Source organism: Bombus pyrosoma, linkage group LG8 (assembly GCF_014825855.1).
Source record: "Bombus pyrosoma isolate SC7728 linkage group LG8, ASM1482585v1, whole genome shotgun sequence".
NCBI classification, from domain to species: Eukaryota; Metazoa; Arthropoda; class Insecta; order Hymenoptera; family Apidae; genus Bombus; species Bombus pyrosoma.
The window spans coordinates 9,099,563-9,124,513 of NC_057777.1; the positions used below are offsets into that span (position 1 = coordinate 9,099,563).

At 33.9% G+C, this 24,951-nt stretch overlaps 1 protein-coding gene across 3 annotated transcripts; it reads right to left on the reverse strand.

Annotated features, from left to right (window-relative positions):
- Positions 1 to 488: 488 nt before the first annotated feature.
- LOC122570099 (dedicator of cytokinesis protein 7) lies at positions 489 to 8,898 on the reverse strand. Of its 3 annotated transcripts, none has more exons than XM_043731978.1 (20): positions 8,766 to 8,898; positions 8,356 to 8,533; positions 8,102 to 8,280; positions 7,886 to 8,027; positions 7,612 to 7,815; positions 7,355 to 7,546; positions 7,056 to 7,280; positions 6,699 to 6,973; positions 6,274 to 6,589; positions 5,894 to 6,199; positions 5,600 to 5,805; positions 3,706 to 5,469; positions 3,471 to 3,598; positions 3,133 to 3,395; positions 2,794 to 3,053; positions 2,281 to 2,715; positions 1,851 to 2,203; positions 1,565 to 1,767; positions 1,164 to 1,483; positions 489 to 1,087 (listed from the first exon to the last, which is right to left on the reverse strand). In XM_043731978.1, the coding sequence occupies exons 2-20, from the start codon at positions 8,494 to 8,496 to the stop codon at positions 1,033 to 1,035; spliced, it is 5,967 nt and encodes a 1,988-aa protein (XP_043587913.1). In that variant the 5' UTR covers positions 8,497 to 8,533; positions 8,766 to 8,898; the 3' UTR covers positions 489 to 1,032. The 3 variants fall into 3 exon arrangements, with proteins under 3 accessions (XP_043587913.1, XP_043587912.1, XP_043587911.1); XM_043731977.1 differs by lacking the exon at positions 8,766 to 8,898 and adding an exon at positions 8,701 to 8,723; XM_043731976.1 differs by lacking the exon at positions 8,766 to 8,898 and having other exon boundaries at positions 8,356 to 8,685.
- Positions 8,899 to 24,951: the final 16,053 nt, after the last annotated feature.

A 24,951-nucleotide genomic window follows, 5' to 3' on the forward strand; every position in this document is an offset into this window, starting at 1 on the left:
TTATAGTTTTGAAAAATCTAATAGATTTGTTAAAAATGTGTCTAGTATTGTAAAAAGCATATTTGTCAATTATATTGAGATTTAGCATTCTTCAAACATTCTTTACATTGAGACAATCATTAATGATGTTCTAGAAACTTTGAAGAAACTTCTAATAATAGACTTGTTATTCTATACAATAATCAGATCTCATAAAACTATCATCATAAAAGAACTAAAAAATAATCATATATAAAATACTAATCACAAACCAAATAAACTTTCTTGCAAGAAAATAAATTGTACGGTATAAATAAATTTATTTGTCAGTTATATAAAAAAAAAAACAAGTCTTTTGGGTAAAATATCTATTGTTACAAGCTTCTGCAGTTCTGATAATTCCATGTTTAATCGAAAGATCACAGCTTCCTTAGTAGCTAAATACATAAATAGACATTTAATTTCTATATTCTAGGCAGTATGTTATGCATTAGAATTCAAAACATAAACACAGTAAATAAATTCATGTTAAATATAATTACAAAATACAATTATTGAAAAGACGGTTAGATAAAAAATTATTGTTATAACTTTAGTATTGACATTCTTGTTTACCTACTATGTTAATTGTCACTATGTAATGTTTAGTCAAAAGCAGTGTATAAAAAGACTATGAAAAGCAAAATATCAATTCCCATGTGTCTGTATCATCTGTCTGAAAAAATGAGTTATTTCTATAAGAAATAATGCTTTCATTTTATTATTATCAAAAAGTCTGTTGTCTCAAATAAGTTCCCCTTCTCTACTTAATAATCGTTCTGAATTAATAATAATGATCTAATCTTATATTTTGATCTAGTCTTATATTTTTAAACTGTCTAAGGCAGACACTTTGATACCAGCAGATCAAAATGCTTTATCCTTATAAAAAATGAATGGATATAAATATAATATGTATGTCTATATAAGAGCACATGCTGCTGATATTTTATGAACACTAAATACTTGCATCAGTGATCTTTGGTAACTGTTGATTAGCAGTATTCAGCCATTTTACCAACGAGGTGATGTTGATGGTATACTTTGTTGATTTGTTAATGAAGGTCCACTGTAAAAAAAAAGATAGACATATTGTAAAAGATATTAGGCTAAACTATTATTTATTTCAACTAAATTTCTCATACCTCCATGCAATAAGAGGAGAAAGTCTTTCTGTTAATCTTTGGTAATTTCTTTCCAATTCTCGTTGATAGTCTCGTTGATCTGGCCCAATTAAATTTTTGTTTCTTTTCAAAGCATCCAGACATTTCTTTGAGAAATCCTTGAAACATAGGCGTAATTTATGCTGCAGTCGAGTGGGCTGTGCATTCTGTTCCCTTAAACCAGAAAGAAACACAACAGCAACTTCTGCAGGACCTTGATTAACTGTTGTTCCAATGCAACCTTGAAGAACCATCTGTAGCATCTTTGCATCAGGTGGTTCTTGAGCTGTAGCTGCTGCAACCTGATTCAACAGATTTACATAAAACAGAGTTAATCTATAAATGAAAAATTTATCTTATAACAGAAGAACATATATACATACCTCTGCAGTTTTCTTTTGTATATCTTCAATTGCAACTTCAATTGGACTTAAAACTATTTGCTTCCTAGCAACCACGCGAATCCTTGTCTTTAGATAAGGAAAGTGTGTAGCTACTGTTAGTATAGTTTTACGTTTGCACTGTTCTCTTAATTCTCCATGAGCTTTACCACCAGGAGTAAATGGCGTTGCATACACAAATCGCTCTAAACATGATTAATAACATTAATATAAATGGAAAATTAATTTTGTTAAAGTTATTTGTAAAGTTCTTCAGAACAGTACTTACTAATATTAAAATTTCTATGAAAAATAGTTGGTCTATGCCTAAGCTCATGTGGTTCAAAATATGGTTCCACATATGTGATCTGAACATAGGCTTTATCTAGTTCTAACTTGCTGGAGTCTACAGGGTTCGAATCTTTTATTATTACAATATTTTCCGCGCCAAATCGTTCAGCATAGAAATTCTCGAGCCTCGAGAATATCTCTGGTAGCTTTGTCAAAGTCGGTTCTTTATAAACGAATTCTTCACCAGCAAGATCACCAAAACGCCCACCATAAAATCCAACTCTGAAATATGTTCCAAATACTCGTTTTCCCGCTAATTGTTCCACTCGTGTATATGCTTCATGAAGTTTTCTGTGATTAGAGGAACATAAATCAAGACATAGATTCGTTTTCATATTAAGTTTTTCAAAACCTGAAGAATTTCATACCCATGAATATTAGCTAATTTTTTGTAATCGTGTGCGGCTTCTGCTATTGGAAGCAGCACCTTATATACGTCAGGAATAGCTTCATACATTCCAGCTGTATGAAAAGAGCTGGCAGCATGTTCCAGCAAACCAGCTAAACCACTTTCTGAAAAATCCGGTCCTAAACATAAACCTTCCTCTCTTCTTGCCAGTACATCATCTCCTACTGCACTCTCTTCTAAAGCATTTGGTGTGATAGGAGCTAAAGCAACAGCTCCTACTGGTCGCCCGCCACCTCCTGGCTCCAAGAGGTGTAAATATTCTGCTACTAAAGCAGCACTGTGCACTAAACACATAGCTGCCTCTGTGTGATTCTTTCTTTCCATATGCTGCTGAGCCATATTTGCCAACCATGTGAGTCTAAGATCTGGTGAACCTTGATATCCCTTTGCAATTCTGTGAAATCGTCGGTTTTGATTCAATATGCTACATATATCATATTTTATCAGAAGTTTCTGTTTTTAACACAATTACCTATACATGAGATCTAAAAGCATTTCTGGATCCTCCTGGAATTCCTTCATTTTAACAGTATCAGACAGAATCATATGTAGATTGAACAAAAGATCCTTCACTTGTTCTGGAAAGCTTGTGTCTGCTAATTCTGTATCCCTTTCAGCATATACTAACACTGTTTTTAATGCTCTCCTAAGTGCTCCTTCACTAGGAGCTCTCCCTCTTCCAACAAGGGCAGACAAGGACGTGGTGACTTGCATTTTAACTCTGGCAAAATTCTAAACATATTAAATTAATTAATATATTTATAAAATAAATCATTATAGATCTATTAAAGCATATTACTAAGATATTTACATTTCCAATTTCGAAATTTTGCCTCATTAATAAATAAAGACTGGCAGCAGCATGACTCCGAACAGCACTTAGAGGTGAGCTGCATCTAGTGAGTAATGTCAAACACAGATCACCGCATCTTTCGCTTTCCTCGTCAAACAGAGCACTATGATACTTAAATACCAAAGCTCTCTGGGTATTAAACATATGTTGTAACACAGATGTGCTCTGATTTCTTGCTAATGCTCTCAAAAGCACTTTTAATACGGCTCCTACAACCGCACCTAGAAAGTACAAAAATTTTGTAAATATAAAGGTATAAAACCTATAAAAAATGTTGTATAAGTACATATATATACCTCCTCCTCCATCAGCTTGGACAACTGTTTCTAAAGTATCCAAAACTACCAGAGAAGCTTCTGCTGCTAACGCACCTTCTATATGAGCATCTTGCTCCACAGCTCTGCCTTCTGACTGTTCGCAGGATCTTAAACAAGAAAAGATTGTTCAGATTTAAAATCTTCTCTTTAATTATATTGAGAAAGAAATGAATTTGCATAAATATCTGTAGTGCAAATACAGGAGTTTACCTACCTATAAGGCATCTGATCTTTACGCCACCTAAGTTTGTCCCCACTCATTCTCTCTTTTCTTCTCAACATCATCTCGCTTCTGGCGCTTCCTTGGCCAAGAATCACATCCTCCAATCTAGATCGAATATCACTTGTAGCTGCCGCCTGTGGAGGCAGTCTCTTCAGCGCCTTTTTCCCTTTATATTCAAAAGCTGCAGTGGCAATATTGAGAACTTGAAGAAGACACAGTATACGTCTAGAACTTAGTTCTGAGCACCACTGTGCTAAAGCAGACTGTTCCAACCCCTTAAGCACCCACAAGACACACATCAAGAGATGTCTTGTAGCCTCTGAACTCAAGGAAACTCTACATTGAGTCCCTGCAGTGTCTGCAGAAACTCCACCAGCTATGGCTAAAGCCACAGATTGTGTAATAGAACCAGATTCGTCTGGATAAACGCTCTTGTCCTTTGAATCCCAATGATAGAGTTGTGGTAGAGCATCCATTATAATATTCAAAAGTGGCAGATAGAGAGCAGCGACTCTAGCTTTTGCAGCAGGATCAGAATATCGTGAATCAACGTCATGGCACGCCATAAGATGTCGAATGGTCCCAATAGCTTTGTTTTGAAGCATAGGATTTGGTATTTCTAGAGTATTCGACAAATCTGATAAAACAATTCCTACTAAAAAGTGTTGCTGTCGGAACTCCTGACTGAGCTCAGAAAATCTAGCTCGATCTCCAGGTACTAAGGTAGATATCAGACTGCCAGAACTTCCAGTTGATGGACTGGGAGAAGCTGGCGCCGATCCCGACGTATATCCAGTTCCAAACGGCAAATTGAGTGCCACGTAATGCTCGTGAGAGCATATTGTCCGTACAAGGTCCAATTTCAACGCGTAAAGTGCAGCTGAATCGGGAATGTGCATAGATGCATCTGACAGAGAGCAACAGGCAGCACGAGTTAGGGACAAAACGAATCCTCGGTCCATCACTGATAGTAGATCAGAAAGAAAGTTGCCTAGACTTGATATTAGATTATTGGGTACCCTGTTCTCCTTTCCACATCGTGAAGTCACCTCTGAAGTCAACGTTGCAGTAAGTGTTGCCACGTCATCACAGAACTGGGGAGAGAATCTCGTCTTTCGGGGAGCCTCCAACATTCCCATTTCTGCTAATGTCACAACCATAGAGCGAACGATCAATTCCAAGAAGAACCATGAATATGTAACAGCCAATTCTCGTGCCTGTCCTGTCGATACAACCCAATGTAACGCTAGTTCTTCGTGTAGAAGCCTTCTGGTAGGTTGGCTATTTATAGAAGGCGATTCTTGACGCATAGAGGCTGTTCGATCCAATCCTCTAGAGTGTACCTCCATTTCTAAATCTTCTAGAGGCAGGTCAGGGTTGCTTTGAGCTCGAACAATACCAGGAGCATGTGTCATCCTTGGTAAAGAGCATTGATAAGCAATATAGGTTGCTAGAAGCGCGTGTCTTCCGTGAGCATCTAATTGACCATCAGGTAGATTGGTAATATTTCGTACTAGCAAACCTATAGCCTCGAATACGGTTGCTGCCACATTCAGTGGTTGAGATGGTAGTGTTGGAGGTCGCACTAATAGGGATATTAATTGATCTAGCAATTGAGGTAGCGATCGTACCAAAGCAGAATGTGATGCTCTTGCCAATTCCAATAGCGCTGATTTTAATTCCGATTCCATCCCTGCTTCACCAATGCGTGGAGGTACTTGGCCAGTTTCCAAGAAACCACACAGTGATAGAAATCTATAATTTTTGTGTTGCCATTAAAATATTAATAGTATTATTAATCCCTTAATAATCATAAGATTATTAATTTTATTGAAATATTTTCATTGAAATCTCTAATTAAAAGCTTGAGTTTTTGGAATATTACCTATCAATGTATTTATCCTGAGGATGAACGCTAGAAACTGGCTCCAAAATCACAGTAAAAACGCCTCTATGAGCATCCACCCATCTTGTACCTGGTAGAAGAACATCAGGTGCAATATATGAATAATTTGCTGGTGGTGGATCCAGCATCGCGGGTAGACTGAATTCCCCTGATTGTAGATGTCCATCTCTCAAAAGTGGCAACCACTAAATAAAAGAAATATTAAGAATATTTTTCAGTGTAATTTACATGAAATAATATATTTTGATTACAATTTGACTTCATATTATTTACCGTATATGCTACAGCAGTCTCAACATTCGGTTGTTCCGCCTTCTTCTGGCAACTAATATGATAAAACGTAAATAGCAAATGATGTTTTGCACTCAAATCAGCAGGAAGTCGAATTTTCACTTCGTCGTAAAAGTTTGGATTCTTATTGTGATAAGAAACGGAAGTGAAGCATTCGTGAGTCATTTCGGGACACGATGATCTTCCAAAAATAGCTGTTAGTGCATCAGCCTCCTGTTCACCACCCATAAGTTGAATTCTTACGGCGATGTTTCGTGCAGAACCAGTTCTTGAACTGAAGTTTGCTTCCTGTAATAAAAAGTATATTTTGTTTATTCGTGGTAAGCAGTAATTAAGTATAAAAGAGCTAAATGATAATTTACCTTTGGATAAATGTATAGGAGATTTCGATACGTCAAATCTGGCGAAATAACTTCGCTCGGAAATTCAAGTATTTCTTTGACTGGCCGACTTTTTTCATCAGGATATGGCACTAATCTTCTGAGATCAGGATCCAAACATCTAGGCAGTTCTTCTGGTCTAGGACTAAGGTCCAATTTTAGTATACCTGGTAGACATTTTAATCTCTTTAAATTAGAACCAGGTCTCCGTAGTTCGACTAAAAGTTTGTATAAATCTTCGTCTCTCAGTCGTTCACTTTCTTGTTTAAAGAAACTTGAAACAGTCAATGTAATAGGCCTAAAAAATTAAACATATAATTTAGAAATTAATAATATTAGAAATTTATTTAAAAATATAAAAAAACATTAGATGTAAATAAAATAAGTTAAATTATAAAAATATCCACCTAAATGTATCAAGACAATTAGCAAAATCGTCTGGCGACCAACTACGTCTTTTATCTGAACTTCTTCTTTCTAAAGATCCTCTTCTGGCGGGCGGTTCCACTTTTTTACGCCATTGTTCCAGTCCACCCGATTTTCTGTCTAAAGATCCAGCACTTCCTGTACTATCTGTATCTCCACCTCCTCCTATCACACCAGAAATGTGAATGGCAGTCCATGCAAGTGGCATTCTATATCGACCTAAACGCTCACATGCAGCTGCAGCAGCTGCCCTTACCTATTTTGAATTAAATTTTTCTTATTGCCTTATTCAGTACATTTATAATTTAATGATTTATGGATTGTATTTGATGTATTACTTTTTCTTTGTTTTTATCTTCACGTAAATATGGTTCAGCGCATTCAGAGATATCACCTTGCAATACCTTTTCAAGTCTAACGACTAAAAATAAATCTGGACTAGGCTTGCTAATACTCATAACACAGCTTCTTGCTAAAGTACTGGCATCACTGTATGCAATATGACTACCAAGCATCCTTTTTAAGCCTTCCGAATTCATGTCTACATAAAAGTTCTCAGATACCTATAGATTCAAAAGAAATTAGGAAAACGTAAATTATATGTAAATATCTTTCAAGATTTTTAATTTTCAAATACCTTCTTCTTTTCTTTGGCATCGTATAAAGCTAAACTCGCGAATATTGGTTCAACCTCCAATTCCAATTTCAGTTGGAGACATTTCACAAGAATTTTATGTGAAAAAGGTTCTGTAGGTTCTGGTGCTATGCCAATTTCCTGCCACTCATCATCAGGAGAAGCTGGAGGTGCATAAAGTGGAAATAATGCTTCCTAAAATTAATATCAGTGGATCAGAATTACTAAAATCTAATCTTGCTTGTGCATACAGTACTCACTTGACGATCTTCTGATCGTTTTTGCTCGTTCATTTGATCAATGGTTTCTGGACAAACTCTGTCCAATAAGCTGGGAAGAAGGGGATCATGTTGCGAATGTCTTAAATCTAAACTTGCCCAGGATCCTCTTGGTGTATCTCCACAATTAGATAAATCTTCCTCTTCATTTGGTGATCCTGAACCATTTGTATCCTCTTGATCCACCTATTTTATATTTGATTTAAATGTGTTCTTCAATTATATGCCATGCCATATTTTATTTTTATTCAAGCACCTCGAAATCTTGTCTTGGAGTATCCTGAAGAAGTCTGTCTCTTGCTATGGGAGAAACTCGACGTTTATATTTTCTGTGTACTATTACCCAATCTGAAGTGAAACTTTCAATACATCTTCTGACATAAGGAGATACTATATCCCTAAAAAATTCAATAAAATTAATATGAATACAAAAATAATAATTTTGTTGATTGTAAGATATAAAAAATCTTACATAGATTCATGAGGCACGATTGGTTCCTCTGTTCTGATTTTTCTTTTTACAATTTTTAATTCAACATCACCAGGTGGAAAATCTAATATTGATTTAAGAGGATCACGGTCAAGAACTGACTGATGTTGAGCCAAAAATTCTTCGTAGTCTAGTGGCTCTAATACCTCACATAGTGACATCTTTAAAATATTTTTATTAATTACATTGATATACGAATTACAACTTATGTAGACAAATTGCAATTCAGGATGTACCGTGGAAGAAAAGCCTGAGAATGAGCTGCCACTCTTTGACAGATCACGTGAATATGAGGTAGATGTAGCAATCTGACGTCTAACGTCAGCTGCATGCTGTTTACTCAATTTTTGAGTAAAAGCCCGCTGCACAGATGACATTATAAATGTCGGGGTAAAATACTCCTTTGATGAAATCCTAGACATTTTATTTAAAAGTTGAAAGTCAGACAAAGCAAATAGAATAGGTAATAACTATAATATAATACTAGCATTCAGAGATAAATTTTTATTGTGAAAATGTAAACTAAATTTATCTTAATCTATTTTTTTATTATTTGTTTATTAGATAAAATCGCACACAACATTATAATACTCAAAAACCAGTATAACTGGTACTACTGTAGTGGGAAACAAAAGACTATACTCACGTGACTTTGTGATTACTAAAAGTTCATTATGTAAAAATTATGAACACCTTTAAGTCAATAGCCTAATATTTTGACAGTTCTTGTCATCAACTTTTGTTGCATCAGGAATGTGCCCTTATCAAGCCAAAATTCCCATTAATACCATAAAAGTACGTTATAGAGGGGAAACTACTGCAAAAAATTGATTTTAGCTTCCCTAATATTTAGTGCTATCGTAGGACCAAGAATTGAAGTTATATTATCTTCAATTATTCTTTCCTTATAGCTATTGCAAGTATGTTAAATAAGAACATTCTAAAAAGTACTCTAATATTATTTAATAAGATTACTTTATTATGTATAGTTATGTATGGGTATAGTTATATTTTCCCAAAGATTAATAGTATAATAATGTTATTTTTTTACAATATGACATTTATTTTATCTATAAATTTTCTAGAACATTAATTAATACATAACAATTTTAAAAATTAATAGGTGTGTTCGTAAACTCACAGATATTTAAATTCTAGGTACTTTAGTCCTAGGTATTTTAGAATTCGGAAATTATTTCCTACAGTATGCTAGTAATATCCCTTTAGTTTTTCCCTAACATTCTCATATACTGTGTGTGCGATTGAACAAATGATTGAAATGTAACTAGTATTTCTTATACATCGGATGACATAAAAAATTAATTTTCTGTCGTGTCTTAGATGCGTTTGGGTATAATGTTGATTAAATTTCGGATAAACTCTATTCTTTCACTCTCCATTCTTCTATGCTCATTATTGAATCATGAATACTCTAGAAATATGTATACACTATTAAAGATTAGTTACTTAATTATTAATAGACTACGGATGTTTATGCATTGTTTATTTTATATATTTTTGAATATCATCTGCATCCTATGTACTTTGGTATCTTTAAACATTCGATAAATGTATAAACATCTGCGATTTAATTATTAAATAAACCTTTCTTTATAACTTCATCACTTTCAATTTAAAGTAGTGTACTTATTTTAAAATTCGTTTATAACTTATAACATTAAAGAAAGAAAATAAATAACTAATCGAACGATTGATTTAATTTCGTTATTGAATAAATATAATTACATAAGTTATTCAATTTTTCGAACAAATAACTTATTATCTCATCCCTTTATCTTAAAAATTAGTTTTTGATAAGAACTTGTAATATCATTCACGATCCAATCTCATTGCTATCGGAGTTTCCAGTACTTATATCATTCAATTTTTTTAATTAATAGTAGTTTCTTATTCCGCATAAAAATGTCATCTTAAACAATGTCTAAAAACAAGTCTCACAGATTTTTCTTTCATATTTTACCTACAATTTAATCTCATTATCACGAAAGTAATTAGTGCTTAAGTTATTCAGTTTTGTTAATAAATAGTTTTTTATTTCTAACAATTAACATCATCTCAAAACGAAGCTTCGCGCGAGAACTTTAATACCTTATTTCATATCCTTTCTCAAATTTCACCAACAATCCCATTTTCGGTTATTCCAATCAGCGCTGAGCGCTATCGCGCGAAGGCGTAGGTCGCGAAGAGGCTAATTGCTATATCGATTTTCGACGGAGCGGAGGAAGGCGGAGGAATCGTACTTCCAGTGAGCTCGCGGGCGTTAAACGCCGTGGAGGCGGAAGACAGAGATAAAGACGAGCTGGTGTACGCGATGGGATGGGAGTTGTCTTTATTAGAAGGGTGCATCTACGCAATAACACGATCCGCGTACACATTTCGCCAGCCGTGACCTCGCTCCAAAAGACATAGAAACAAGGAGCTCTCGCGACGCGAATGAGCTTTAATTGCATGAATAGATCGCGGTTCGCTGTCGAGTTCCTCTTCGAGCATTGTCTCGACGATTGCTCTTTTTATTTCGTTTTTATCCGCCACTGTTTCATTTCCTCGATTTTCGAGACGAGAGCGCGCACACGTGGTTTTTGTTCATGATGACTGGTGCTCGAAGCGATTCGTTAAAAACTAAGATTGTTCGATGAATGGTTGCTTTGTATATTTTTCTAGAACTTGATTTTTGTTACTGTGTTTGAAACAGGGCGTGGTTTTAGCGAGCCTGGAATTTTAATGAATGATAACCACGAAAAATAAATTTATAAGTATTTGTCATAGTTTATAGTTTTCTTTGTTTCTGATACTCTTATACAAATATTGTATCATAAGTACATACGTTAAGTTGGTGCATATGAAATGTCGTTTCACTGAAGCTTAAACTTGCGGAATCATTACACAATAATCATACTGATAATTATTAACTAAATTGAAGAAGGAACTATGAATTACGTATGCTTAATGTTGAGACGAATAAATATAAAATGGAAATATCACAATCTTATTATTGACTATCATGAGAATAACCGGAATATTCGTGTGATTTTCTTATGTGATCTTGAATTTGAATAAAAGTTCCACGATACTTATTGGAGACATAAGGGAAGATAATTAGATAATTTTTTAATGCATAAATTATTTTACAAGAAATTGTAAATGAATCCCTGAATCCATAATATAAATTTGGAGCAATGAAGCTAGTTAGTCATTGAAAAAGTACTTACATACATTGCGCTATATGGAAACTCTATTAATTAATGTTCTTAAGGAAGTACACGTAATTAAAGTTTTATTTGATCAAATGACAGTTCATATTCACCGACCTGATAGTAGTAACATAATAGTAATGATAATATTAGATTGTTACATAAATTTTGAGGACCCTCGGTTCACATAAGTAGATTAGTATCATAGTTATAATGAATATAAGATTGCTATGTAAGTCGATGTAATCTTTGCTTCTGAAGCTTATAGCAAGTAGAAATAAGATATTTTTATTTCAAGTCTCTTAATTATCAGACACTCGGAAAAGAGTTTACAATGTGATTGATCTGATGCTAACAAATATTCAAACAAAATATTCAAACAAAACAGTTTAGATAGAAAAGATTAGATAATTTTTAAGTAAAAAATATAATAAATTTCAGAATGCCTAAAAAAAAGGATAATAAAAGAAGACCGAAAATGTTCAACTTTTGTATTCATTCACATCTTGTATAATGAAATGAGGTTTGAATATTATACGTATGATATTAATTTGGATGTTGAACAAAGGCTGTTGTTATATGTATACTATCGAGGAAGGTTTGGATTAGGTTTGAATTTATCTAGATTTGAATGCTGAATTTTTGAAAGTTCGTGTTATTGAAAATGTTAGAATAGATGAAATTCTTTTATAATTTTAAAAATGAAAACATATACTGTTAATACCTAAGAGCTTAAAAAGAACTGAAAATTCTTTGTAGTTTTTTAAAACCTTTTCTTTCTGTCTGTTTCTCAACCCAGAATATAGCTTCTTTAAGCTGGTTAACGAGTTGTTTCTTACGTAAAGAGAACGGGTGCACATTATTTATGCGAGAGTTTCATCGATTTTTCGTCGTTTCTGCGATAATTCTCTGGAAGCGAGTTTTGTCGAGAGGAAAAAGCATGGAAGAGAATGCAGTCGCGATAGGAAATGCATTGTGAAGGATAGAGGAGGCGTTGGCGCTCCTATCTGACCTATATTGTCAACTTCGAGGGTCCCGCTCGGCAAGTTTATAGTTTGTCGTATCAGTGATAAGGTATCGACGAAGCTTTATAGGAAAGATCGATTAAAAAATGATATACACAGAGTTATACGTTAAATACAGATAAATTGGAAGGTTTTATAACTTCGAGAAGATGATTTACAACAAATTTAAAGTCCTTCGATTTATGTTCGGGATAAGAATAATAAATAGGAATTGGATAATAATAATAGGAATGCGACGACGTATAAGATTATATTTTTATCATTTGAAGCGTATGAGAATTGAACGCGCAAATTTAATAGGAATATTCAAGATTAAATTTTTCGATTATTTCAATAAAGTTTCTCGCTGTAAGAGTAGAATGATGTAGAAGATAATTCATTCTCGAAACTAGTATATTGTGTATGTATACACATAACTATATAAACCATAATATAGTATGATATTTTTATAATTATATTATACCTAGAATTTACGGAAAAGTTATATAAAAATTCTTCATAGTAGTAGAATTAGCAAACTCATTAATAATCACCAATATTAAATAAAATCTACAAATTGTATCAATTAATCCCGTTTAAGTCGATCAAAGCAAAATTAATTCGTGGATATTAGGAAAAAGTCGGGAGAGTAACGGTGGGAAACATTCGCCATTGGGAAGCTTTTCGGAATCTGCTTATTCCATCGTCAATAGCTGAGCGAATTCACTTTGCGCGACATTCATAAAACGAGCTCTTCCGGGATCTCTGTTTCACATAGAGAAGCCACCCCCGGTGTGGGATGGAAAGGAGAATGTTGGCGAGGGTGGCGATAGAGAAATCGCGAAAAGTTTCCGTCCGCGGTTCATCCGATGGGTAGAATTTCTTTTTCCGTATTCCGGATACCGATTTCGCGAATAAATTCTTGAAAGATGCGAAATTACCCGTGGAATGGAATGTTTCGTCTTGCAGGAAGATCGTTCCATGCGAAAGAGCGCGATTGCTTTTGCGACCTCTGTGTTCCGGTTATACGCTGCTTTTCCCCTCCACATGACACGACCACCTGCTACATTTTGAGAAATGGCAGTTTGTTAGACAGTTACAAGACTACCATTCGAAGAAATTCGTCTGTCAACTATTGTACAGACAGGGACCGTAGAATCTATGACAAGAGGTTGTCGATTGGGAGCATAAAGTTCCGTAGAAATGGTCGAGAATTATTTTACATGAGAAAAACCGACAATGAGTCAATGCATGTTGAAATTGTAGAAATAATTTGTGAGACATTTATATTATTTTCATAATATCTACACTTACTACGTACCGTATAAGGATGTTGCTTTAAATTAGAAAATTCTAGAAATAATTTTTACAGCTATTTTTTTTATTTCTGACACAATTACAGATATTTTTTATTTCTACATGTGTTTCTGCATAATACAACGAAAATATAGATATTGTGTGGTGTTAATTTTCGTGTTAAATGAGAACAATTTGTAATGTGAAAGGCTTAACTTAGATTTGGATCATATAGGTTTGTAGACATTTTATGAGATTGTTCTTGTTAAAAGACTGTTATATTAAACAGATTTTATTAAATTGTTCTTGTCAGAAAATGGCATACAAATGGTTAACTTGGATGTTCCAACTTACCAGACACTTGACAGCGTTCTAAATCACCTTGTCTACACGAGGGATATTTACGAACATATAAATTCAGATCACGTATCTCTAAAGATTACGTTTTTCATCCCCGATGGAATATTTGCTTGAAACGGAAGATTTAAGTTAGGAAAAATACTCACTTTATCAGAATCTGTATTCTTTTCTATGAACGGTATTTTTATACTTCATAGACGTACAATTTCAGGAGAGTCGAAGAATATCTTTGTAGTAAATAAATTAAATATAATGTAATTTGTGTTTAAAATAAATAAAATAGACGGAAGCGCTTCAAAGGGAAAAATAGTGAGGAGGAATAATGAGGCGTTCCAAATTGCCGAAACACAATAAATTATTACGGGTAATTTCAATACATCATCGAAGAAAACAGTGATCATTATTAGTTAACATGATCACTCACTAGCAATGGTGAGCGAATATACAGATTACCGGGGTGCATACATAGGTATAAGGGAGTGGTAAGGTTGCCTAGCGCTTTCGCTATTCCGCTTGCAGAACAGTTGGATTATAACGTGAAGAGCATTGGGAAAGCTTTTGAAATATTAGCGAGTTGGACAGAAACTAGCTACGTGTTGCATTTTACTCTAATTCTACTTTATTAAATTAAATACCTTAAACATTTACTAAAATGCATTCTTGTATGTTTTTATTATAAAATTGTTTATATAATTGTTTATGTGAAATTTTATTGAATTATATTTAATAATATTTAATTTTTGGAGACGTCATAATATACATACGTATTAATACTGAACGAAAATTGCGGAAATTTGTCCTTATTCTAGAACTAGTAATATACATTTAAACTCTGTGGAATTCACTAATTTAATGAGGTATTTCAAGAATGTTCCTGAATTTTAGGAGGATTTACATTATTCTAATATTCAACGATGATTCTAGAATTATCAATATATTTTGGATATTGTGAAGTTGATTAATTTAATGAGATATCGATACTATGCAATATCTCTGAATTTTAGACTAAGATAATTGTAAAGAAATATTATTCCTGAAATAAATTTTGCAAATTTTTTCTTACTTTAAAATTCCTAATACTGCAGTAACAAATATGTAAATTCAACTAACGTGTACAAATCTTCAATTTATTCATAATTTTGCAATTAGAATACGTCTTGACAGAAATGTGCAAGTGTTCAGATACTTTATAACAAAAGTGTACATTTAAGAAACTTTTCCCATTAAAAACATGATCATTATGATTTTTTGTATGAATTTTCCCCAGATATCGTTGTAATTGAATCAATTTCGTGTGAAGCTTAACGAAATTTAAATGTTAGTCACAAAGACAGCGTATCGATAGTCCGAGTCGAAAGATTTCGCTTTAATCTCGTGGCGAAACTCCAGGGATTTCTTCGGGCAAAACTTTGATGGTGTAAAAGGATTTTTCTCAGGACAGTACTCAGACTACGTTGCAGAGAATTCCTTGCAACGTATCCCCCTCGACAAGGAAATAAAGTAGAAAGGGTTGATGGTTCGTGACAGAATGAAAAGTATTGGTCGACGTTCTTTATCCTCCTTCTCTATCCTCTATCCTCCCTTCCCCCTCCCTCCTCTCCTCGCTTTTTCCCATTTTCCCTTTTTCCCCTCTCCCATCGTTTCTTTTATTTCTTTCTTTTTCGTTCTGTCGGTCTACCGATATTTTCTCGTACGTGATAAAGAAGTAGCATGAAACTAGGAAGCTTTCGTTTTCTTTCCCTTATTTTATTAACGCTTAGTTAATTCCTTACGTATTTCCCTTGCTTTTCTCATATATTTATTTCCTCGCTTCTATATCCCTTCGTAATTTTTCTGTATCACTTGCTTCTTCTCATCTGCTCGTTATTGCTCAAGTACATATGTTTTTTTTTTCATTCTACAATTCGAGTATTCAAACAAGTCTCTTGACTTCTTCTCGCTTTTCCCATGTTCCTTTTTTCAATTCTTTTTTTGTTTATTGCTTTCTTTTTCCTTTACAATTTTGTTCCGAGTTGAGAGCCACAATTAGGAACTTCCCTCTTTCTTCCAATCATTTTTATCCTTCTTTTTGTCGGTTGTTTCCTTTTTCTTATCTTCGCCATTTTTCTATTTCCACATGTAGGTATTTTGATAAAATTGAAAGACGTGATTAGAAGTTTCTTTTTTCATGAATTCCTTTTTCTTTTTCTCACCATTTCTCATTTTCTTCTTTTCGTAATTACATATGAGTAGATGCCGATGAAATTGGGGAAGTAAGAACTAAAAGCTTCTCTTTTTCTTCATACTGACTTTGTTGCCCCTCTTTTTCCTGTTCTTTGCTTTCTCTTTTTTCATCTTTCCCTACTTCTATATGGATATATTCTGATAAAATTGAGAAATTTTCAATTCTCAATCCTCTTTCTTTACAATCCCCTTCTTCTCCTCGTTCTTTTTCCAGTTCGTTCTATCCTCCCGCTCGGTTGTTTCTCTTTTCTTAACCGCGTTTTCTATATTCTTATGAAATTCAGCTTATGCTTATGAATTCAGCTGAAATTAAGAGGCGAAATTAAAGCCCTTCGTTCTTGATTCCCTCGTATCTCTTATCTTCCTTTGTTTTAGTACTTTCACGTGAAAACATCGCAATGAAATTAAGATTCGATATTAGAAGTTCCTTATCCTTTAAAATCGAAACCAGTCTATATCAGTTAATTAGATATTTCCAGGCATTGTTTGGTCGGAAGTGAGACCGAGTAAAAAGCACTCTCTCTGATAAAACGGTCTAATTCCCATTTATTTCAGTCGTAAAGGTATCTATAACTAGACCTAAGCTTCTCGTAAACGTGATACATTCCTTATTTTGTTTTAAGACGATTTCACAAGCGAATTATTTCCTTCCACGATTGAACTGTTCCTTATTACGTTTCATCTTCGAGTTGTTCGTGTATGAAAACTCTTGCAGATCTTAAGATTGTAGTAATCACTAGAGAAGAACAATAAAATGTTTGCTTCTCATTCCTTAAAAAAAAAAAACTGAAAAATTTAGAATGAAAATAGTATAAGTAAATATAAGATATGTAAAATGTAGGATTGCTTTCCTTAGTATTAAATTACATTTAATAATAATTTAAGATTAATGATTTTCTACCAAACCATTTACAAATTCGAGAAATATTTCCCCTTTCTGGAATATTTCCTCGTTGTATCTCTTTATTATTCTTTTATATATTGAGATTTTAATTATTAAAAATGATTGAACACTTTGCAAACACGATTAAATAGGATTACAAGTCCAAGCTATAGAAAAACCTATCGAGGGAAATTTTCTGTGAAATATTTATTACAACAGTTCTTAATTAACTTTCTGTAAAAGAATTTCATACAAAATGTCTCCACAAATAAAAGCACAAAATATAAAGTAATGAAATTTCTAAATTCAGAATTTCATTATTCAAACTTCTATTTACGGATTTAGCGGTAGGTTGTAGGTTTATGGAAACGAATGTCGTGAGAAGAGGAAGGCTGACAAACTCAAACGACGTTAATAAGTTTGCAAAATAAACGACCGTTTGAGTCCTGTGCCGTTTGAAATGATGTCGATGTGTATTCACCTTTAGCGGTGGGAAAGTGCGACGAGTTAAAAGAAAGAAGGGACTAGGCAAAGGCGGTTCAGCGACAAGTCATGATGATAAACGACAAAGTTGATGTGACCAGAAATGAAGGCCGAGCGGTCATCGCTAAACGCATCATTAAGTATTCTACTCAAGAACTTTTCACATTTGAGTCTCAGAAGTTCAATTAAATTTATTAAACATTTGAAATTTCATGCGAGATTTATTTTTTACTCTACAAGTGTGCACTAGATCGCTCGGCAACTTCATCGTTTTTTATTATGAATATTAACCAAATAATATAATGAAATGTTCAAACAAATTTAGTTGGATAGGAAAAAGAATTTAGAAGAAATATTCAAAATTTGTTAATAAAACAGGCTTTTGTTTGCTGTGTGACAATGATTATAAAGAGCAAGCAGGAAATTTTGAACATTAGCTGAAATGTTCAACTTTGAATATCGTATACTTTCGTTATTATTTATTGCGGTTTTAACAATACTTATTCGGAAGACCCATATAAGAAATTAAATACTCCAGAAGCCTGTAAAAGATACTCGAAGGAATTCATTATCGAAAAAGGTGAGGAGTTCTTCGAGAAAAGATTCATGAAGTTATTTTGGCAAAAATTCATTCGAAGAAACCATGCATTTATTATTCAATAAAATGCTATTTCTATGGAAATACATGTATAGTCAAATAAAGAGCAGATAGAATAAAGTGTTTCGGCGACTAATTCTTCTGTCAAATTTCTATGTTTGTGCATAAATGTTCAACCGATCGCAGAAGGCTTTAAACGAGAAATTGAATGAAATGATGTAAAAATGGAATTTCCATTCCAATGATAAATGATGCTCCGTTATTTGAATATTAGAACGAAATTTACTGGAAATTTTTTTATCCTTTACGTACTTATGTTTCACGGAGGAAATCTTTTGAAAGTAAATTTTTTTAAGTATAAGGAAATTTAAGGAAGAATGTGTTCATATAGAGCTTAGTTTAATCTAATTTAATTTAGTTTAGACAAAGAGCAGCGAGAGACGAGCCAGTATATCCTTTTAGTCTAAATTGGAGCTTTTGATGATGCTCTTGGCCAGGTATTACTTGGAACAGGCTTTTTTCTTTTATAGGAATTTTTATCGTAGTCTTTGTTGGTTTTGTTTCCATTCGAATTTAATCGTTCCAATGTTTATGTTTAGATAGTTTCAACGATTTGATAGTTAATTATCAATCATACAGTGGCTCAGGAAAGTATTTGAACGCTTATAGAAACGTGTTACGAATATATTATATGTTTTATACGAAACACTTTGGAATTTTACTAGTATTATAACGAGACACGACTATGGTAATTATAATTGACAAAAGTTTGAAATGTATTTGGAAATGTGAACATTCGTGAAGTATTCGTACAGTTCACAGAATTCACTCGAGCATTTCCACAATCACTTATTAAGTCATATATAAATCCTAAAAAATACAAATTTTCTTTATACTAGCAGTACGAGATTTAAGAACAAATTACTACCACTAAACCATAAGCCCCATCTCTTCATTTATCCGCGTAAAACCAGTACGGTAGAGGTTTCAAGAAGGATCGAGGTACTTGATAAGAATGTAGCGGACGAAATTTCGCGATAAATCGGTGAAGTAGCGTGGGGATAGATTAAACTCGATTAACCCGACACCCGTTGTGCACGCCGCTTCGTTAACCTCGACGCATCGACTTCCTTGAGGATTAGATTTGCTACGTTAGGCTGCATCCTCAAGGCTTTTACACTTATAGGCACCCGCAGAGGTCTTCTCTACGATCTACACTGTAACTACAGCACTCCGGGATAGACGATGAATCGCGAGCGCACACCGACTGCTTTTGGGAATTTAATCATCCGGTTCGTATAACCGCTCCGTCGCTCTCGCTAACCCTCTTGTGAATCCGGCCGGAGTTTCTGTAGTTCGAGGACTGCGCGTTACCGCGTCCTCCCCTTCATAGAAAAACGACGGTGTAATTAGGCTTTCTCGTGATAATCGGTTCCTTGCTGATTAGAAGGTGTATACTGTGAAAACTGGTTAGAATGAAAATTGGAGAAATTGGGAAAATCGTGATTAGAGTCAGTGTGAGATTATTTATGTGCATTAGAGTCGCGTTTCGTCGATTGTCGAAAGTTCTTTAACATTTGGATGCACGATTTTTCTAAATGTAAATTGCAGAAACAATTTTATTGTATAATAAAAAGATTAAAATACTTATATTTGTTTTAAACAATCGTGCATCAGATGGGTTAATGAATGGTTATGTATACTTGTGGGGAACTCAAAGGTTGTAAAAATGTTTAATTAATTAATTTTTTGCATAGGAAATAATTGAAATTATCGCAATGTATTGACAGAATTACTTGTTACAGGTTGTTCGTTTATAGTCACGGAATGAAAAAAACAGTGTAGAGGAAGTCATCTTGGTTAGCATGAATAATGACAGTAATTATGGATCCAACACTGAAAATACAGAGTGAGTGCTATTATTTATTAACTTCGCCTAGGTAGACATCATGTCGAAGAGACACGATATTCGTAATGATCAATGCCAAAATTCATTAATTAAAATTTATATTAGGAAACAGTAGGAATTATTTGTGATAATTTCTCCCGCATCACCAATTAAAATAAATTTCCAGTTAACATGGTTACAGGCAAACCTGATCGAATAAAATAATTTCATCCGCATTTCAATGAATCTGTATAAATATTCTCAGTTTGTTCGTTAACTAAATACCATTACCTTCCCTTCCACTCCTCTCAGCTCGCTGACCACTAAGCCTTGTTTTGTTAACTGGCCACGAATTATCAAAAGTATGATCCGTAGCTTTCAACTAATAATATTATACATAAAAATAAGGAAATATAAATATCGCGATTCCAGGCTCCTCTCCCCGGAGGACGCGAGGTGCCTATGAAGGTTTCCTGCACGTAAAAGAAAAGAAAAGAAAAAGGCAAATTCGATAATATTTTCATACAAATAGTCTCACTTTTGGAGATACTTATTTAAAAGTATAATTTTTAAACAAAAAAATTCTGTTATATTATTTATTATTTTAATATTTTTATGCTTACTATTTATTATCTTAACTCTTTTCACCATTTTTTATATGTCTATTTTAAGATATTTTTATTATTACAATTTTTCTGATATTTTAAGAAACTTATTTCTATAGCGTTAAACCAATTTTAAACAAGGAAACCGCTGGAAATTCTGAATTAACTAACTTCACGGTATACAAACTACTCGCAGTTAATCGATAACATTATCTTCAAGTATCATAACAATCTTCAATTTGCTCCTTAACTTTGATCGCCACAATTATCCGAGCTTAGTTCATTTATTCCCTCCGGGTAGTTCTAAAGCTCCCATAATAAATTATGGAAATATTTGTTCAATTTTCCCAACGAAATACTCGAATTTTCTAAAATATTCTCTTGGAAAATTGCAAAAATTTCAAGTACGAAATTCTTCTCTTCTTCTTCTTCATGAAAACGCAACTAAAGCGTATAGTCTACGGATGTTTCGCGACAAATTCATGAATTCGCGAGGATAGTTGGCAACAATCGGTGACTGCAGATTTTTGGCTGGGTCTTCTTAAACTCTCGACTGTATTACGCTAGAAAAATGTAGCAGAATCGCGCGCGCTTTCTCACGCGATTTAAGGAAAGGTCCCGCGGCGTTTAAACAGACACACATCCCTATGTCAGCTGTATTTATCATCTAGAAAATCTCTGGCTAGTTGGTCGACGTATACATATACACGATCATGACATTCAGTCTCTAGTAAAGCCAGAGAAAAACCGACGTTCTTCCGCGGAATTCTTACATGGACAAATGAAAGCCATTTTTAACGCTTTTGGTGCTAGGTAGTCGAGAAGTTCTAGGTCTTTGTGCGAGGCTTTATTGTCGAAATTTTCTACCGTTCAACAAAATACATTAAAATTTGACAACGGTATAAATGTAATTAAGAATTTGAAACTACATTAAAAACACAGCAATGCAATATAGAAATACGATAAGTAATTATAATTTTTGTATGTATAAAGTCAAATACGAGGCAGCCATGTATCTATCGTATATACAAAATACATTTCTTAAAAATATATATTTAACGATACACGGATGTTACTGAAATATAATTAGAAACTAATGATTAAGAGCAATACTATTCTCCTTGCGAAATCAACAGACACAGGATATCGGACAAAATAAAAATTGTTTATCGAAACCTTATCAATGATTCATTAAAATTAAGTACACAATTTATGGTACTGTTACCAGGTTTGGTGTTAAATATATAGTGTAAATAGATTCAATCAATATAAGTTCATTTAACCAAACATCAACTAAATTTTAATTTCGATAAATAAAGTTGCACCGTAACTCGAAAATCAATGGTCGTCTATTTACATCCAACCTTTCGTCCACCGACCTTTTAAACAAGAGACACCCTTATCCTACGATACTCTCTTTCGATCCCCGTCATAATACTTCCAGCCCTCTCTACTGGTCGTGCCGTGTGTTTACTCTGTCTTATTAATTTACAAGCCGGTCCATGGAAGGAGCAGAGAGAAACTGGCGCGGTGGACGAAGGTGGGTACTGAATAAATATGCAGCCAGAGGAGGACGAAATTTGGAATCGTTGGTCCTCGAGAGCGTTCCATGAGCGCGCGTAAGACCGTGTTTAATTTATTTCAACTGCCAAGAAGCCAGACATTAAGCTTCCACTATTCTCCTCCATCTCCATCGTCCTTATTTACCTTGCATTCGTCAGAGGCGTCGCCGTGTTTCGCCCAAGAGAGCCACCCCTTCCCTTCGTTCTGGCGAACGACTGCCATCCTTTCCCTTTCGTATTACACGAGTTAAGAATTACAATTATCCGTTTCGCGAATTACACGCGTTAAGAACCAGAATTAACCGCTCTTAGTCAGGGAATCATCCCACGACTATCGAGCTCGCGAGATTACTCGGAATATCCGCTGGGAATCTTACTTTATTTCATCGAATTACGAATTTTCGATATACGATGAAGCAGATCGTTTGGGTTAATTAAATTTTGAGAGTGAACCGACGACTGTCCAGTTTCGACGTGGATCGATATCTGTTGCTTGGCTCGTAGATGTTTGGAAATAAAATACCATCCGGATATATGAAAACATGGATTCATTTTGTTCGACATAACAATGTTAATATTGGATTTTTGGATTTGCTTTGAAGGGTATTTCATGGTATTGTATTGCAAAAAGGCTCGGAATTGTGAAATGTCAAATTAAATAATGGTATACTAGAGTAATAATAATGATTTGTATACGGGATGATTCCTACTCTGCCAAATAATCTGATTAAATATTCTGGAAAAGATCCACTATTACTCTGGACGTACTGTAATTGCCACGAGTATACATTTTTCTTTCTTATACTCTTTACCCTTTATTTTTATTTTGATGCAGCTAATCTTAAATGATAAACAGACGTGTTCATATTTTCTATTTGACCAGGAAAATATTGACATAGAGTTTGAATAACAGAGTTCATAATGTCTCAGAATTAAGCTGATTAGCGTATTAATAAAATTAAAATAATAACAACGTTATTGTTTAGTGATGTACTTTGTATATTAGTGTTGAAATTCTTATTCAGATGTTTACGTCTTGATTTTATCTATCTCAGTTAACATAAACTGAGTACTTAAGATTTTGTAGGTTTAATAAAGAATCTATACGTTATAAAACGCACATATAATTCTTTCACTTTTTCTCATAACAGTTTATCACTTTAGTCCTTTTTTTGCACATTTATCACTCTGTACCGATCATCTTCGATTCGCTACAAAAAAAAAAAAAAAAGAAAAGAAGAAAAATTAATCCTGTCATTTCTAGACTACGTTATACTTTAAAGTTGTGGAAAGTTAACAAAATTCGGTTTCAATGAAATATTTTCTCTTTCTTAAAATTTTATACAGAACATTATACAGAAATTATTTGAAATTTAAAATAATATAAGGTTTCAATAATTTTTTGTAGAATTCTTGCACACGGGATATATATGTTTCTCCTTGAATATTCTCTCTCTTCCGTGTCATCAAATCTGATTTAAGTATCGAAACAGAATTTTCTGAACTTCGTCCTACCTTATCGTACTCAGTTCTGCTACGAGAAGTTAAAAGTAGCTCTCTGGAAAGAGTTCGAACGTTACAGCAGTAGCTGTCGATTCCTTTCGATTGCTAACTCTGTATTCATTGAATCAAACTTTATTCTCGCGTATATCCGTTTCTGTTACTTTTACAGGCCATCGATCGTCATTAAAAATTTCGAATTTATCTCTGTGTTAAATTTATTTCCTACGTTTTCCTATTTCCTGTTAAAACATGGACAAGAGTTAAAGCCCTAACAGCTATATTTATCAAATTGACGTAGTGCGTGCGAAATTGCAAATCTATAAACTGCAAATGGAATGTTCTGCGTAGACATATAGGTTGATAACCTCGAGAGTGATTGTCTTAGACGTCGTAACCAGAAGGAATCACTTTTTTATGCTTAATCTTTGCGACACCTGGCGCCATAAAAGATTCATATTTTCGTAACGATTCGCCTGAGCGTTTATATTCTTCGGTTATTTCCATCGTATTAAAGGCCGGTCCCGCGATTCTACGCTTCTGCCCTCAACGGAAACTTGAACAAAACGTTCACGTTCATGTCGAGAATAATGTAAGATTAACGGTGAGAGGACGTGGGACAAAACGCGGTTGGAAAACGAGCCGTGGAAGATTCCTCCGGAGTAAAGCAACAGCGCGTGCCCTAGACAACAAGATTTCTTAATTACAGCTGAAACAGAATTTTCTGTACTGTTGTCGTATTCTCTATCTGTATTGTACCTGTATTTTACCCTCCAGAGAACGAAATATCCGAGGCAAAATGTAGAAACATTCTAAGCGGCAATTTCTCTGATCGACTGAAACCTGTATTTATACTTTAATTCACGTGTTTCGATATAATTATAATTACTAACGTGCTGTTTGACGAGTTCGTTCCCATATGATTATGTTCGTTATCATTCCCAAATTGATTAAAGGATTCCACTAATTTATCAAAGATTAACGCTTCGATAAATCGAACCGAACTTTAATATCTCTAATATCCTTCCATCGTCCGATAAATCCCGTAGTGATGTTTCATTCCTAATTACGATCAAAGTTTCCTCTTATTCGTGAATCGATTTGCCTTGTCCTCGTATTGTAATTAGCGATGGCATTGTGCTGATATTAATTTCTCATATTTCTCGTCAGAGCTGTTTCATTTGTTAGCAAAGTCTTGTCTCCTGTTTTAATTAAAAA

Excerpts from the sequence above, each read along its gene's own strand:
- LOC122570099 (XM_043731976.1), bottom strand. The coding sequence starts at position 8,541 with ATGTCTAGGATTTCATCAAAGGAGTATTTTACCCCGACATTTATAATG. Across the intron at positions 2,204-2,280 it reads AAATTAGCTAATATTCATGG|AAAACTTCATGAAGCATATA; the intron begins GTATGAAATTCT and ends CTCTAATCACAG. Across the intron at positions 1,768-1,850 it reads TCATAGAAATTTTAATATTA|AGCGATTTGTGTATGCAACG; the intron begins GTAAGTACTGTT and ends AATCATGTTTAG.